Source organism: Eutrigla gurnardus, assembly GCF_963514095.1.
Source record: "Eutrigla gurnardus genome assembly, chromosome: 10".
Classification (NCBI taxonomy): domain Eukaryota; kingdom Metazoa; phylum Chordata; class Actinopteri; order Perciformes; family Triglidae; genus Eutrigla; species Eutrigla gurnardus.
This window is the reverse complement of record NC_139924.1, coordinates 29020202-29036753: the sequence shown is the minus strand read 5'-3', so window position 1 is coordinate 29036753 and position 16552 is coordinate 29020202. Positions and strand designations below refer to the sequence as shown.

The following is a 16552-nucleotide window of genomic DNA, read 5'->3' as shown; positions in this document are numbered from 1 at the left end:
AATAGAAACCATGGCAACGAGAGCGCGCGTCACGACAGTTGGTTTTAACGTATTCCGCTCGCCGGTGTCGCACACATTTTGCAGAATCACCATGGCGTTGAAAGAGACTGCGGGTCTGTACGAGACGCTGAAAGCGGAGTGGAACAAGAAGAACCCCAACCTCAGCAAATGCGGGGACCTTCTCAGCAAACTTAAGGTAGAGGTGACGCCTCTGTTTTTATTTTTACCAGTCGAATCAGGAAACGGTGCCCTTTTAGAAGCGCTAGCCTACGCGGCTAAGCGTTCTAGCATTTAGCTAACCATGCTAACGTTGTTTATAGTTTTCCTATTCTGAAAACGTAAGACGTCTAACACGATATTCCCTTTTGGGCTGATGACGGCTTTACGTTTCCATCTGTTAATCTGTTGTAGTCAGTGTGAAAGTGAATTAACTCATAATAATGATTCCTGTTGTGACAGTCAGTGTTGCTAACGTGAGGCTAATGTTGGCTAATACACGTCCAGCTAACTTCAACCTGGAACTGAAGAACCAAAATAAAGATCTGGACGGACGATAGTTGAGGCTGGGCTTCCTGTGTGGAGCTTTTACTTCTTCATTATTCATTTAAGTGACTTTGACATTGTTTTCTTTAAAGAAGCACATTTGGACATTTTGTTTAATTATACATGACAATACCACAGTGTAAAATATGTATCAGTATAGGTGAAAGTAACGTTACACACAAATACACTTAAATGACTGATTATGAAAAATGATACTTTAGACTCATATCCAGGGTTGGGACGGGTGCTGGAAATCCTTGAAAATCCATGTGGTGTTTTCAAGGTTTGAAAAGTGCTTGGATGTAGACTAAAGGTCTTGAAATGTGTGTTGTATGTGATGACATCTATGATAGAACAGAGGAAAGAAGATCTCCATATCTGAGGGACTGAAAACAGCATTTTGTGACATTTCTTTATGAAAAATGACTTTTGATGATGAACAGATGATGAAAATAGTTGGTGATTATATTTCTGTGGATCTGTTAGTGGAATTAGTTTTCCTTTCATTTGTGGTCCTTCTGTAAAAAGCTGTCTCCAAACATCATGTTGGTTGTTTAGAGGACAATAACATCTCATTTAATGTGATGAGCAAGTGACATCATAAGTAGACTGAATACTGACCATTGGATTGATACAAATATGGAGTTTACCACAGCTGGAAGGGGCTGGAAAAGCATGGAAATGCACCTGGAAATGCTTGAAAAGTGCTTGAATTTGACTTTGGAAAAAGTGGAGGAGGATAGATTACATTACTGGATTATAATTATTGATGCATTTGAATATGTACAACACTTGAATGTGGCAGCTGGTAACGGTGTGGTAAGCACAAGTCTCATGTTAGCTCTGCAGAAAATGACACATCCTTATCTTTTTTGCAGGTTTCTCTACTGGAGCTGAACTTCTTACCCACCAGCGGGTCGGCGCTCACGAAGCAGCAGATGATTTTAGCTCGTGAGTGAAGTCGCGCCGACAGACGGCATTCATATTAACGGTGCATTGGCGTTTGGCAAAGAAGTAACCAGATATCAACAAGATATTAAGACAGATTTGTGTCTGTGTTTCAGGTGATGTCCTTGAGATCGGAGCCTTGTGGAGTATCCTCAAGAAGGACATCCCATCCTTTGAGAGATACATGGCCCAGCTTAAATGTTACTACTTTGATTACAAGTAATGTCACCTTTTCACGTTGTTTTCCTGTGTAGCAGTAACAGTCCTCACTGCGCTTTCTAACATTTTCTTTCCCGTACCGTGTCATGCAGGGACGAACTGCCGGAAGCTGCCTACATGCACCAGTTACTTGGACTGAACCTGCTCTTCCTGCTCTCACAGAACCGCGTGTCTGAGTTCCACACAGAACTCGAGAGGCTGAGTGCACGAGACATTCAGGCCAACGTGTACATCAGACACCCGGTGTCCCTCGAGCAGGTGCTGCAGTTCACCCCCACACATTCTGGGTTTGATGTTGCTTATTGTTGTTCTGCTGGGACGAGGCATCAAGGGCATTATTGTTTTATGTTAGTGCGTGCTATTAGTAGTTTGTATCCTCTGATCAATATGTTCACATTTACGGCTGCAGGAGGAATTGTTTGTAGGGAGGATTACCTGGACTTTTATTGGTCGGCTACCAGCGGTGTTTTGCTGCCCAGTCTTATTCATGTGGAGATGCCTCTGTAATGCATGACAAAATAAAAGGCAGTGATCGGGTCATAGATACCCTACTCGGGTCACCAAGAGCCTGTATGCAGCCTCATGTATATTTTGGCCTGTGCTACATGATGTGCTATCTTTGATGTGTTTTACCCCAAATGATCAATTTAAAAGTACAAATTACAAAGTATTTGCCACAAAAATGATCAAGAAAATGTCCCTTCAGATAAAAGCAGGGCTCTGTTGAATCCTCCATTTACATGTAATATGACCATGTGTCAGTAATAACGTGTTAACAGCGCTGTAATATGTTGTGTCCTCTGCTGGCCTTTTCAGTACTTGATGGAAGGAAGCTACAACAAGGTATTTCTGGCCAAAGGCAACATCCCCGCTGAGAGCTACACCTTTTTTATAGATATTCTGCTCGACACAATTCGGTAAGAACATGGTTATCACGTCTGCTTTCATTTCTGTGCTCCTTTCATCGACAGGCATTATAACATTATAGATAATGTTGTTAATTTTTCCTGTGAAATGACTTTCTATATTTTTGCTGACATCACCAATGCATCTACTGACATAACATGCAGTCAGCAGTTTAAATACATGGTCCACTTTCTTTCTTATCATAAGTGTTATTTGCATTTAACAGGATGGGCAGTGCTTTAAATGTTTATTTTATTATGTTCATAATTTTGATTGTCATCAGCAACTTCCTCTCAATCTGTGTCCCTTTTTAAATTGCAGTGACGAGATTGCCGGTTGCATAGAGAAAGCCTACGAGCAGATCCAGTTTAGTGAAGCCACCCGCGTTCTTTTCTTCAGTTCCCCCAAAAAGATGACAGATTATGCCAAGAAGGTATGTATACTTATACATATATATTACACTTGAGATTTAAGAGTGCAGAGAAGAAGGAAAGGATACATATCTGTAGATTTAATAACGCTACATGGAAGGGGAAATAAAGTGCTGTAGTCATGTAGACAACCTATTGATGTTTAAAACTAATCTCAATCATCATCATGAGCCACTAGAAGCTGCCTCCGTCTCCTTCTTGTCCCGTGTTGCTGATTGTTGCTTTCGTTGCAGCGAGGGTGGAGTTTGAGCCCAGATGGATATTACTCTTTCACCACTCAGCAGCAGCGGACGGAGGAGGTGACCATCCCCTCCACGGAGCTGGCCCAACAGGTCATCGAATACGCACGACAGCTGGAAATGATTGTGTGAGCAACGCCGCCGACCCAGTCAGCTCCAACGCCATCTCCCTGAGGGATACCACTTCACCGAGTGGTTGATTGGATGCCCGTTCCTCAGAAATCAATCCGCCTGTATTCCACTTACTCGCAGGTCTTTGTGTCTCAAAGGTTGCCTTCATTTTAAAAGACAGGAACAACAATAACAATTATTTACAGCAATTGATTCAAGGGTTTCAATGTTCCACTCAAGACAACGTTGAAATAATAATAAACAAACATTTAACACACGTGGGCCGACTAGAGTTAATGACATCATCACACTTTGCCACTCACTGACACACAAACTCAAGCTAACTCTTTCTTTTTGTCCACAAAGTTCATCTTCTTAGTAGAGCTCGGTGTCACCTTGCCTTGTATCCTAGCAACTGGAGTTGCCATTGAAGTTTGTGAGTGTTTTCCAGATGATAATTCCTCCCCAGATGTTTGTTATCCAGTTGATATTACAATGCAAATCTTTGTCTGCAATAAACAGTTCACAAAATAAAGTTTTTGAATGAGCGTGCGGTTCAGTCCAAGTCATTCACAGGAAGTATGAAATCAACAAAATAAAGGAACATCTTCCCTGATCATTGATAATCTTCTTACATCAATGTTTGATACGGTCGCTATGGAAACACGAGGCCAGGCCAACAAAAGGCAGTTAGCATTAGCTAGTGTTAGTGCTAACCGGTAGCTGACATTTAGTCTACATTAACGTAATTAGTCCGAAGGCATACTATCATAAATTATAATTATTGTAAGCAAACTAACCTACGTGCTCGTCTGGACACGTTAGTGGAAGATGTTTGTGGAATTATGGATCGAGGTGAGCAACGCAACATTTAATGTTTTTGGGAAAACGTCGAGGTTAAAGGCGGGAAATGTCCGAATTTTAATCATTTTCATAGGTTATGGTTAGCCGGGTAACTCAATTATTTTTATATTTTTGGACTAATGTCGCGCTAAGAGACGGGTTGTGTTAAAAAAAAAGTTATGGGTGGAAATGTCAAAATGTAATTTTAATATTTTCGGAATAACTGTCAAGGTTAGAGGCGGACAACAACGTTTTAAATTGAGAAAATAGAATAAAATAGTAGATCTCTGATGAATTGATCGTGGATTCTGTCATGCCGTGTTGACTCTTACGGCCTACAACACGTTATCATGATGTGTAACTTTGGATTTGACCGGAGACGTGATGACGGAAGCATCCGGAAGTTACGCTGTTTTTAAGGCGTCATTTCGGGGTTTGCTTTCGAATGAATCGCCTCTCCAGGCTCGAGAGAGACGGAGGTCCTGTAGCAGCACCTGGACCTGGATCTGGACCCGGATCAGCACCCGGACCTGGATCTGGACCTTCCTGGTATGTAGCTGCTGTAATGTTCTGCCAAAAGGGAACGTGACAGTTTGGTTGTGGTACTTTTTTTCACTGTTGCTGCACTTGTTCATAGACCGTGGTGGGAAAAAGGAGGGCTCGTCCGGGATTTGAACCCGGGACCTCTCGCACCCTAAGCGAGAATCATACCCCTAGACCAACGAGCCGCGTTTTCGCCTCCTGCTGCACCGGTGGAGAATAACGTGCAGCTCCGTTCTGCTGAAGTACTGAAGAACTTTATATTACATTACATTTACATATTACTTTTGACCCTCTGCGTACATTGATTTATTATTCATTTATATATATCATTCATTTATTTATATATATATATATATATATATATATATATATATATATATATATATATAGCCTATATATGAATCACAACGTGCTGGTTGTTACTGTGACCTGGAAGTTCACACGTACAGGATTCACGTTAGGAACGTGTGTCCTGTAGTTTACCTGTACTAGTGGTACACGGTTATCTCTAAACCAGGTGAAGCTTGACAGCTGTCACTGTCCGTGGTGCTGAAACCGTCACTGTCTGTCCCTGATACTGTCACTGTCTGTCCCTGATACCGTCACTGTCTGTCCCTGAAACCGTCACTGTCTGTCCCTGAAACCGTCACTGTCTGTCCCTGAAACCGTCACTGTCTGTCCCTGATACCGTCACTGTCCACGGTGCTGAAACCGTCACTGTCTGTCCCTGATACCGTCACTGTCTGTCCCTGATACCGTCACTGTCCGTGGTGCTGAAACCGTCACTGTCTGTCCCTGATACCGTCACTGTCTGTCCCTGATACCGTCACTGTCTGTCCCTGAAACCGTCACTGTCTGTCCCTGATACCGTCACTGTCCGTGGTGCTGAAACCGTCACTGTCTGTCCCTGAAACCGTCACTGTCTGTCCCTGAAACCGTCACTGTCTGTCCACGGTGCTGAAACCGTCACTGTCCACGGTGCTGAAACCGTCACTGTCTGTCCCTGAAACCGTCACTGTCTGTCCACGGTGCTGAAACCGTCACTGTCTGTCCCTGAAACCGTCACTGTCTGTCCACGGTGCTGAAACCGTCACTGTCTGTCCCTGAAACCGTCACTGTCTGTCCCTGATACCGTCACTGTCCACGGTGCTGAAACCGTCACTGTCTGTCCCTGATACCATCACTGTCCACGGTGCTGAAACCGTCACTGTCTGTCCCTGATACCGTCACTGTCTGTCCCTGAAACCGTCACTGTCTGTCCCTGATACCGTCACTGTCTGTCCCTGATACCGTCACTGTCTGTCCCTGAAACCGTCACTGTCTGTCCCTGATACCGTCACTGTCTGTCCCTGATACCGTCACTGTCTGTCCCTGATACCGTCACTGTCCGTGGTGCTGAAACCGTCACTGTCTGTCCCTGATACCGTCACTGTCCACGGTGCTGAAACCGTCACTGTCCACGGTGCTGAAAAGGACAGAACACAACAACCTGGCAACACAACAATAAGCCAAACCTAAACTTATGTTTGCTCTGTAGGATTACGCCCCCCCCCCCCCCCACACACACACACACACACTTCCAATCATTTAAATCACATGGTCAAACTATAGCTAAAGCCACGGCGCTGTCAATGATTAGTGCGGATGTGTTGGCACAGGGCAGGGAGAGTGAGAACGGGAATAAGTGAGAGAGTGATTTAGAGAGAGGGAGAGGGAGAGGGAGGGAGGGAGGGAGGGAGAGGGAGGATGCTGCCAGCGGAAAATGGCTGCTGCAACCTCAAGCCTATCCTGATACACCGAAACGACATCAAGGTGGAGAGAGAGAGAGAGCGAGGAAGAGAGAGAGGGAGAGGGGGAGAGAGAGAGAGGAGAGAGGAAGAGAGAGAAAGATTAGGAAAATGAGAGCAGATAGAGAGAGAATGTGAGCGAGCCTGAGTGTTTCCTGAAAGGAGGATAAAAAGAGAGAGAGGAGACCCTGGGGTGGGCTGCTGCAAGCGGCGGGCAACACCGAGCCATGGAGGGCGAGTAAGTCCTTACATTTTCATTTCTAACATTACATACAGCACACACACACACACACACACACACACACACATATATATATATATAGCCATCCGCCAAACACGGATAGAGAGAACGCCACCGCCATCAATGTTACACCAACAGCACCATGCACTATTGTCACATCGGTGCTCTCCCGTTTAGCAGGCTGCTGCCGATATAAAAACACCATTACGTAGTGTTGAACAGCCCGGTGCCGACACGTCCACGCCGATCTGGGATCAGCGTTAACCCACCTTACATGTGGACGCGTGCTTTTAGACGCCAACACTCTACATATACACGGAAAGACATCAGCACCGGGAGAATGGAATCACACCGCTGTGGAAGGAAATGCGTGGTTTGGTAACAAACAACAACAAGAAACAGTCACGAAATAAGTCAATGTGTAAAATGTATGGGGGGGGGGGGGGGGGGTGAAGCCAGCATCGCGTCATTCAAGACATGGCTACAGTGAACGAGGGAGGGATGGAGGCGTTGTGATTTTTATCAACGTGTCTCGGGGTTTCATTATGATTTTTTAAAGCCAAACTTTATGAATGAAATGTGATTTTTTTCTCTCTCGCTCATCCTCACCCCTCCTCTCCTCCTTCCCTTTCTACCCCCCTCCCCCATCTCCCGTTTCCTCTCCATCCTCTCACCCACTCGTTCATTTTCCTCCCTCCCTCCCTCCCTCCCTCCCTCTCTCCCCCCTCTACACGCGTTTGCATCGCATTCAGGCCTTGATCGAGATTTCCCGGTGATCGCTCCGTCCCATTCATAAAAACAGATCGCATGATATCGGGGTGTGTTAATGAGTGTGTGCAGCAGGGGCGGGATGGAGACCAGCAGCGCAAACCACTCGGATTCTGTGGGATTTGAACGCAAAAACAAACGGCGTGCATGAATGACGTGCACGTGCACGTGTCGGGCTGCGGCGCGGGGCCGGTGAGCCGCCGGCGGAGGGCCGGACGCCGGGCTCTGATGGCGTTCATTGATGCATCTCTCTGGGAAACACTCGGTCCTCCTCCCTCCTCCTCCCATCGGCTCATCTCTCCTCCTCATCCCTTTACCCCTCGCCCCCTTCATCCTCCTCCTCCTCCTCCTCCTCAGCTGTTCGGAACAGCCAAATAACGTTTTTTCACATTTGTTTACCGTCAGCACATGTTCATTCAAACCACATTGACTTCAATCACGTGACCATATTAGTAACTGACTGTTACATGACTGTCCGACGGACCTCCGTGATGTCATGGTGCAGGAGTCACGTGGGTCCAGATGTCACTTCTGGAATCAGAGCTGCATGTTTGATATGATGGAAGTTCATCGCTACTCTTTTGGCTCCTCCCCCCGGCAGTGTGCGTGTTCGTGCCGTGGTGATGACACGTGATGACTCCAGTGGCGGTTGGGTGCCCCTCGGAGGCGGCGGCCTCAGCCACGTGGTCATATGTAAGGGGCGGAGTCAGGACGGCCGGGGCCGGAGAGAGTACATCGTGCGGGGAGAGCGGCTGCGAGACCGAGCAGTGAGTGTGTGCGTGTGTGTTTGGTGGATTCACGTGATGGAGGGGTCTGGTCTGGGGGGGGACTAACCTCTGGGTTGTGTCTCCAGCCGGTGTTGGAGTGCACGGTGCAGAGGGGGCTCGTGTACAACAAGGTCAACCCCATCTTCCATCACTGGCGAGTAGAAGAGCGGAAGTTTGGCCTCACGTTCCAGAGTCCCGCCGACGCCATCTCCTTCGAGAAAGGTCTGCAGGCCGTCATCGACAAGCTGGACAGAGGTAGAGAAGCACGGCTCACGTGTGAGAGCAGCCATGTTCATCCTAAATCCTAAACCTGTGTGTTCATGTCACCAAGGCTCCGACTCGCCGTCGTCGTCGTCCACGCCCGAGGAGGCCGACACCGAGGACGACGGCCAAGCCGTGAGTATCCCAGTACGCCGCCGCCGGCCTCAACGCAGTCATTGGTGTTCTTTTGGTTTGGGGGGATGACGTGTAGCTTCTGCCAGTCTCACACAGGAAGCGAGTCGTCATCCAACAGCAGGAAGGAGATGCTTCCCAAACCCGTCACCATAGTGACCAGCGAGTCGTCGGCGACCTGCTTCGTGAGGTCGGAGGAGTTCAGCTTCGGGTCGAGCCACGGCGTCACCACTCAGACACCTGCTCAGGTAACTTCATCCTTCATGAAGCAACATTTATCTGAAATCTCATGACTGTGTGCTTGTGCCGGGGTTTCTGGGAGATGAAGTCTTCTGTAGAGACTTCCCTCACTCTGTAACTCTCTCCCCAGATCCACACCCGGCCCGGCCAGATCCAGCTCTCACAGATGACGGCGGTGTTGAATCCTCCGACGCCCCCTCACCCACCTTCCGCTCCACCGTCTCCCCCCTCAGGTCAGCCGGCGTCCTCCCCCCTGTCCCCCCTCTCGCCCTCCATCTCCCTGCTGGAGGAGGGAGACCTGCGCAGCCTGGACCCGTGCAAAGACCTGTGGGGCTCCCGGGGTTACGAGGATTACCGGCGGGCGGGGGCCACGAGGACTATGGTCGGGGGTCTGACGGGGGGCGTGGTGGTCAGCGGTGGGGGGAGCGTGCAGGACAAGTCGGAGCTGTGCGTGGTCCGCTTTGAGAAGGACCTGGCGGGCGGGGGGACGGCGGGCTGCGACGTGACGGTGAGCCTGGAGAGCAAAGCCGCCCAGCGTCTGTCCTCATCCTCGCCCACCTGCATGTCCTCGCCCAACGCCGTGTCGGACGTGTCCTCCGCCGCCGGCTCGCCCCAGGAGACCTGCAAAGGCTCGCCCTCACCCTGCTGCATCCACACCTCGCTGGCCACGCCCCGCTCACGGACTCGTAAGAGAGGAGGGGGCGGCGCCGGCGACCCGGGGGCCATCTCCCCCGACGACGACAGCCCGTGTCCTCAGGCGTCGTCGTCGTGCTCGTCGCGCTGCGTGTACTGCCGCTCGGTGTTCAGCGCCTCGGAGAACGGGCGGGGCCGCTGCCGGGACGCCCCGGACCCCGCCCTGCACTGCCTCCGCCAGTGGACCTGCGTGTGGTGCGCGGAGAGTCTGCTCTACCACTGCATGTCGGACTCGGAGGGGGAGTTCTGGGAGCCCTGCTCCTGCGAGGACTCGCTGGGGGGCCACCCGCACCCCCTCTGCTGCGCCCGCTGGCTGGCCCTCCTCGCCCTGTCACTCTTCGTGCCCTGCATGTGCTGCTACCTGCCGCTGCGTGCCTGCCTGCGCTGCGGCGAGCGGTGCGGCTGCTGCGGGGGGAAGCACAAGGCGGTGCGATGAGGCCGGGCCAGGGGGGGCGGGAGTGGTCCCCCGGACCCAGGAGGTCTGGGTGTGGAGGCCCAAGTAGACCCAGACCTCCATGTGGCCCTCCGGAGCCCCGCGGCCTTCCACTGCATTCCTGTCTCTCTCTCCAACCCGGGGCCTTCCTCCCGGCCCCCGGTCCGGGTCCTCCGGAGCCTTCATGGTGGATTTACCGGCGGGCGGCTGATCCAGAGTCAGCGCTCGGAGACGTCATCACAGGGAGATGATGTGTACACTGTTTCAAACGTCTGTTTGTTTTTTTAATTTAGAGAGAAAAACACAAAAACAAGAGATGTTTCTATATATGATTGTTATAATTTGGATTGGTATATTTTATTAAATGTAGAACATATTGACAGAATCCCCCAACGGCACACACACACTCACAGACCTGAGATCTGGGATCTGGGGGAGGTGATGGGATTCACGTCGGCCTGTCAGACAGACAGATTTCACCCTTTACCTCTTATTTTACCTCAACGCCGGCCAACACACCAGAGAGAGGGCGAGACAGGTTCAGAGGGAGAGACAAGTGGTTATCAATGCAAAGGGACAATTCATGTGAAGGGAAGCTGCAATGACGAGGACGTAGACGTCCTGACGAGACTCCTTCTCTTTGGAACCAAACACAAGATTAGTTTGTTTTTCCAACAAAAAAGAAGAAAAACCAACATGAAAAATGTACACATAGTTTCCATCTTCAGTGTATTTTCAATATGAATAATAGAAAAACCTCATTGAGTCAGTCATGGTGCTTTACAGCCGAGGCCTCGGAGCGCCTCGCTTCCACTAACGAGCGCTCGACCCCAAAGAGAAACCAGACCGGACCCCATGTTAACGGGACCCTAGCGATCCGTAGACGTGGTCTCGGCCGCTCCAATGAGACGCCACCAAAACAAAAACGTGCAATGAACGATGTTGAAAGAGTATTTTTGTACCAGTCGCTCACAAAAAGGAAATCCAGGTGTTGGATCTGAGTCCTGAGTCCTGAGTCCTGAGGCCTGAGGCCTGTTGTTGTGGAGCAGATAAACAGGAACACCACAGGCTGTTGCCCTGCGATGAGAAACCAGACAAGTGTTTGCTGGATGTTGCTGCTGTTTGACGTCAAACGTCCACGCTGATCCGGTTTATATCTGAGCTTTTAAAGATGCTCCTGATGTCGCATTTCTGTGTCAACAAAGAGAAAGTTCGTATTCACAGCCTCCGACACCGGCGTTCAACTATCCTGCTAAATACAAATGTTAGAAGATTTCTCTGCTGAGGTTATAAAGCTGTCAGCGAGGTCGACGATGCAGCAACACTTCAGAATAAACGACGGCAGATAAACGTATAAAACAGGACGAAGAGCATCTGGCTTTCCTTTAAGTCCTTTAACAGGAAACAGGAAACAGGAAGCCGGTCGACTCGGCAGAACGAACCTTTCAGAAGCTTCGTCTTCTTATTTACATTTTAGGTTTAGCCAAGAACTTTTTTTAAATCCAAAGTGACTTAAAAGTGAGCGAAAAGGCTGAAAGTTTGGTTCAGAGTCAGGACCGCTGATGAGCTCGACCTTTGACCTGGGGTCACGGGGGCGTCGTCTTCACTACGACGGTGGTCAACTTGAAAAAAACAACAACAAAGAAGTACAAAGTCACTAAACGTCCGACCCTAAATGACCCTTTTACACACACACACACACACACACACACGATGGTGCAGACACACAGAACCAGTAAAGCCATTGCACCCAGTTTGCTCTCCTGGTGCAGAGACGTGTTGGAGGAAAGCGCTGAGTCATGCCGGCCCCATTCTTACATCTTAATAAATGTGCCTTTTGATTTGAGTAATCAATACCTTATGATTTCCAAGTAACTCTGTGTTTAAGTACTACTTACTTTGTTCTTTTTGTTTTGGGTTTTGATTTCTGCCAATGTGCATATTTTCAGAAATGTATGTATTTATTAGTTTTCAAAGTAATTTAATGAGATATGACCTGTTTTATTTTATTTATTGAGATATTTATTCTGATTCTTTATTTTTTGGAGACAGGTTTTTATCTTCCGTGCTGTCTTACTTCTGACTTTGTGCCAATGTGCTGCTTTGAGGTGTTACATATCGTGGGTTTGTATCATTATTAAACCCTCACTCTATATTTTAAACCCACGTCTACTTCTCTCTCTCTCTGCTGTTATTCTACCACGCTTTAAATATGTTGAATACTTTAAACATGTTGAATACTTCAGAGGAAACACGCGGCGTGACGATGACAGAGTAAAACATTTTAATGTGACAGACAGAACAACGACGTCGTCAACACATGTGCTGCCTCTTGTGTTTGAGGATCTCCGTGGAGGTCAGCGTCAGGTCCTCGTCACAGACGTCACAGTGATAAACTCTGGTGAGGCTGGACATGGAGGAGACGCTCGGCTTCACAGCGTCCGTCCCTGAACACACACACACACACACACACACACCGTTGAGTCATCGGACACCAGCTCATCATAATAAGTGTGAACGGAGGGAGATCCCCGACCTTCCTCTGCCTGCTGTTCCCCTGCTGGCCTGCAGGTGGCCTCGTGCTGCATCCGCTCCAGAGGAGTCAGAGGCATGTAGAGGTCACAGTTGGGACAGCTCCAGAAGGTCCGCAGACACTCGCTGTACAGGTCCTTGGAGTCCTGCAGGTCAAAGAGACTCGGGCATTTACCTCTTTTTAGGGGCCGTGACTGTGTTTTATTCTGTTGCCAGACCAGCTTACGTGCTTCATATATTAGCACAATATTTCAGACAGACAGACAGACAGACAGGCAGACAGACAGGCAGACTCACAACCAGGCAGTTGTAGGTGAAGAAGCCGGAGACACGCAGACCCCCTTTGATGGGGTCCGGCTTGGCCTCGATGCCTGGAAACATCGGGGTCTCGTCTGCAGGTTTGGCGTGGGACGGTGCCGGCGGGCCGATGTAGAGGGTCTGGGTCTGGAAGGCCGTGAGTCGACGGAGACTGTAGGAGACCTGCGAGGGCAGAAGAGAGTATTAAACGTGAATATTAAATACAGACACATGACGTGTGTGTGAGCTGCATCACCACCTCGGTGTACAGCAGGAAGCGGACCAGGCCTTCGCTCAGCTTCTCCATGGCTTTGCGGGACACCCCCAGGACTCCTGATCCCTCCTGGTCTCCGGGTCCCCCCTGGTCTCTCTGTGCCCCCACCGCGGTGTTCTGACCCAGCTGGGCCAGCAGGAGGCGCTCCCACTGGGCCCGGAGAGTGACGGCCGTGGACAGCACCTTCAGGGCCTCCTCCGGCTCCTTCAGCTGCAGCTCCAGCCAGCCGTCCACCACCAGACGCGTGCAGTCGGCGTTGCTGTCCACCGAGCTGGAGACCAGCAGCAGAGCCTGGGGGGGGACACGGAGCGTCATACATCTAACGATGTGATGTCATACAGGTGGTCTGGGTTCTGATGACTCCATGTCCAGCAGCAGTCCCAGTCTGTGTTTCTCTCTCTGCTGTATGCTGAACACTTATATATAATATATATTTGTGATTAACGACAGGAATCGATATGGTAACTTTATCACAGATAAAGAAAAGAAGCCTCAGAATGGTTATGTTGGACACCTTGGAGTGTATTTTTGATGATGACATGTTTTGACTGAACTGTATCCGGGTTCATCTCAGAGAACACAAGAAGAAGGAAGTGTTGGGTGATTAGTGGACGTCCCACATCGGGTCCTGACCTGCAGCGCTGGGACTCGAACACAGTTGGACAGATACGGCTTGTTGGTCTCCAGCAGGGTGACGAAGGCCAGCAGCTGGTGTCGGGTGCTCTCCCGCCGGTCCGGACCTGCAGACGGGAAACACACGAGATGTACAAAGACTTCATCAGCAGGCCGAGGAAGAGAGACATGAAGTTAACTGCAAACAAATGAAAAGGCTGTTGGACCAGAACCAGCAGGTTCAAATATCTGACCATGAAGGGAACTAACCATCACAAACAAACACGTTTTAGTTTTCTAAATGAACTCAATCCAATCCATTCGGAGTGACTGTGAGTGCGTCTTGTGTTTAATTATAATCGCTATAAATCGGCTGTTCACCCGTTTCTCCGGCGTCGTCCTCCGGGACCTGCAGCACCTCGGGGTCGCTGGCGAACACGCTGGTGGGATGGATCACCACGCCCTGCTTGTTCCTGGTGTGAAACACCTGAAATCACAGCCGACAACTTCATCACCACCGTCACTATAGCAACAGCAAATGTACAGAGAGGCGGGCTCCTCCGGTCCAGACCTGGTCCGAGTCCTTGCGGGTGGAGTTGTGCTCGTCGGGCAGAGCCAGCTGGGGGAAGAGGCCTCGGCAGAGCAGCAGCTTCAGCAGCACCTGCTGGCGGGACGACATGTCCTGACTGCTGCTCGCCGCCTCCTGCAGCTCCGACACGTTGTGGCGCAGCTTGAACTTCACTTCCTGTCGCACAACAACGGAGAGATGCATCAGAGAGTCGCTGACTAGCCCTGGTTGCCATGACAACGTACCAATACCTCTTTCTGCTAATTGCTGCATTCAAATAAGACACAAATATAATCCATAAAGCAGCACTCGTCTCTATGAAATATATATATATATTTTAAAGCTTGCAGGAATATGTAGTTCTGCTGAGTGAGTTCCAGGCTTCCAGGCTGCCTTGCAGCACCGGTTCCCAGGCTGCCTTGCAGCACCGGTTCCCATGGTACCTGGATGTCCACGTTCTGTGCCGGTCCCTCCTGGTCCCTCCCATTCTTGCCGGCCCCCTCCACGTCGGACCCCGAGGAGAACTCTCCGTCTTGGCCCTCGTCCATCCTCAGGACTTTGCGTTTGCTGCTCTCCTGCTGCTCGTGCTCTCTCTTCATCTGATGCAGCTTCTTCCTCTCGGTGAGCCTCATGCGACGCTGCCCACGGTCGCCACCAGGGGGAGCACTGCTCTGTGGTTCCAGCAGCCCGTGGCTCTTCAGCAGGTCCTGTTGGCCCGACAGGAAGCTCACGTTGTTGGATGGTGTTAAACCTTACTGTTCAATGTGTGAACTGTGTGCCTGCCTTGAACTGCCTGCGTAGGTTGACCATCTCGTAGAGCCGCTGCTCCTCCAGGCCCCGCCTCCTGCACCACTTCCTGGAGCCGCCGCCGCGCTCCCCCTTCACCTGTTCGGGTTCAACGATGAACAGTTATTATCTTATCATGATCAGATCCGTCTCATCAAACGACGACGTTACCGACCTCCACCCAGGCGTTGAAGGTGTTGAGCAGCGTAAAGGGGTCTCCGTGGTTGCTGTGCAGGGGCTGGCGGGCCGTAGCACAGTCCGGGTTATGCTGTGAGCTCCGCAGGAAAGGCGACTGAACACTGAGGGCCGCCGCCACCGTCAACACGGGGTCCACCAGGTTAAACAGGGAGCCCAGAACCAGCATCTTCCCTGCATCCACACACACACACACACACACACACATTATATACACACACACATTATATACACACACACACACATTATATACACACACACACACATTATATACACACACACACACACACATTATATACACACACACACACATTATATACACACACACACACACACACACATTATATACACACACACACACACATTATATACACACAGACACACACACACACATTATATACACACACACACACATTATATACACACACACATTATATACACACACACATTATATACACACACACACACACACACACACACACACATTATATACACACACACACACATTATATACACACACACACATTATATACACACACACACACATTATATACACACACACACACACACACACACATTATATACACACACACACATTATATACACACACACACACACATTATATACACACACACACACACACACACATTATATACACACACACACACACATTATATACACACACACACACACACACACATTATATACACACACACACATTATATACACACACACACACACATTATATACACACACACATTATATACACACACACACACATTATATACACACACACACACACACACACATTATATACACACACACACATTATATACACACACACACACATTATATACACACACACACACACACATTATATACACACACACACACATTATATACACACACACACACATTATATACACACACAAACACACACACACACACACACACATTATATACACACACACACACACACATTATATACACACACACACACACACACACACACACACATTATATACACACACACACACATTATATACACACACACACACACACACACACACACAGACACATTATATACACACACACACACACACACACACATTATACACACACACACACACACACACACATTATATACACACACACACACACACACATTATATACACACACACA

The 16552-nt window shown here is 49.2% G+C and overlaps 3 protein-coding genes across 3 annotated transcripts in view; 2 read left to right on the top strand and 1 right to left on the bottom strand.

Annotated features, from left to right (window-relative positions):
- Positions 1 to 39: 39 nt before the first annotated feature.
- On the top strand, positions 40 to 3945 carry psmd8 (proteasome 26S subunit, non-ATPase 8). The gene is made up of 7 exons (XM_084020112.1): positions 40 to 196; positions 1422 to 1494; positions 1608 to 1710; positions 1803 to 1968; positions 2527 to 2627; positions 2938 to 3049; positions 3281 to 3945. The coding sequence occupies exons 1-7, from the start codon at positions 92 to 94 to the stop codon at positions 3416 to 3418; spliced, it is 798 nt and encodes a 265-aa protein (XP_083876238.1). The 5' UTR covers positions 40 to 91; the 3' UTR covers positions 3419 to 3945.
- A 2731-nt stretch (positions 3946 to 6676) lies between these two features.
- Positions 6677 to 11279, top strand: spred3 (sprouty related EVH1 domain containing 3). Its single transcript, XM_084019606.1, has 6 exons — positions 6677 to 6808; positions 8181 to 8346; positions 8433 to 8601; positions 8678 to 8742; positions 8829 to 8987; positions 9110 to 11279. The coding sequence occupies exons 1-6, from the start codon at positions 6798 to 6800 to the stop codon at positions 10106 to 10108; spliced, it is 1569 nt and encodes a 522-aa protein (XP_083875732.1). The 5' UTR covers positions 6677 to 6797; the 3' UTR covers positions 10109 to 11279.
- A 1099-nt stretch (positions 11280 to 12378) lies between these two features.
- dhx34 (DEAH (Asp-Glu-Ala-His) box polypeptide 34) overlaps positions 12379 to 16552 on the bottom strand; it is an 8511-nt gene continuing 4337 nt past the window's right edge. Inside the window, exons 7-16 of the mRNA XM_084018774.1 lie at positions 15350 to 15543; positions 15172 to 15273; positions 14832 to 15095; positions 14392 to 14565; positions 14202 to 14307; positions 13842 to 13948; positions 13194 to 13499; positions 12935 to 13117; positions 12642 to 12783; positions 12379 to 12552 (exon numbers count right to left, since the gene is read on the bottom strand). Coding sequence (XP_083874900.1) covers positions 12419 to 12552; positions 12642 to 12783; positions 12935 to 13117; positions 13194 to 13499; positions 13842 to 13948; positions 14202 to 14307; positions 14392 to 14565; positions 14832 to 15095; positions 15172 to 15273; positions 15350 to 15543 — 1712 coding nt within the window. The 3' untranslated portion in view covers positions 12379 to 12418. The remainder of the gene's footprint in view (positions 12553 to 12641; positions 12784 to 12934; positions 13118 to 13193; positions 13500 to 13841; positions 13949 to 14201; positions 14308 to 14391; positions 14566 to 14831; positions 15096 to 15171; positions 15274 to 15349; positions 15544 to 16552) is intronic.

Bases quoted from the DNA above. Each gene is read 5' to 3' on its own strand.
- psmd8 (XM_084020112.1), top strand. From the start codon at position 92: ATGGCGTTGAAAGAGACTGCGGGTCTGTACGAGACGCTGAAAGCGGAG. The intron at 1,495-1,607 runs GTGAGTGAAGTC...TCTGTGTTTCAG, and splicing joins GCAGCAGATGATTTTAGCTC to GTGATGTCCTTGAGATCGGA. The intron at 1,711-1,802 runs GTAATGTCACCT...CGTGTCATGCAG, and splicing joins TGTTACTACTTTGATTACAA to GGACGAACTGCCGGAAGCTG.
- spred3 (XM_084019606.1), top strand. The intron at 8,602-8,677 runs GTAGAGAAGCAC...CATGTCACCAAG, and splicing joins CATCGACAAGCTGGACAGAG to GCTCCGACTCGCCGTCGTCG. The intron at 8,988-9,109 runs GTAACTTCATCC...CTCTCTCCCCAG, and splicing joins CCACTCAGACACCTGCTCAG to ATCCACACCCGGCCCGGCCA.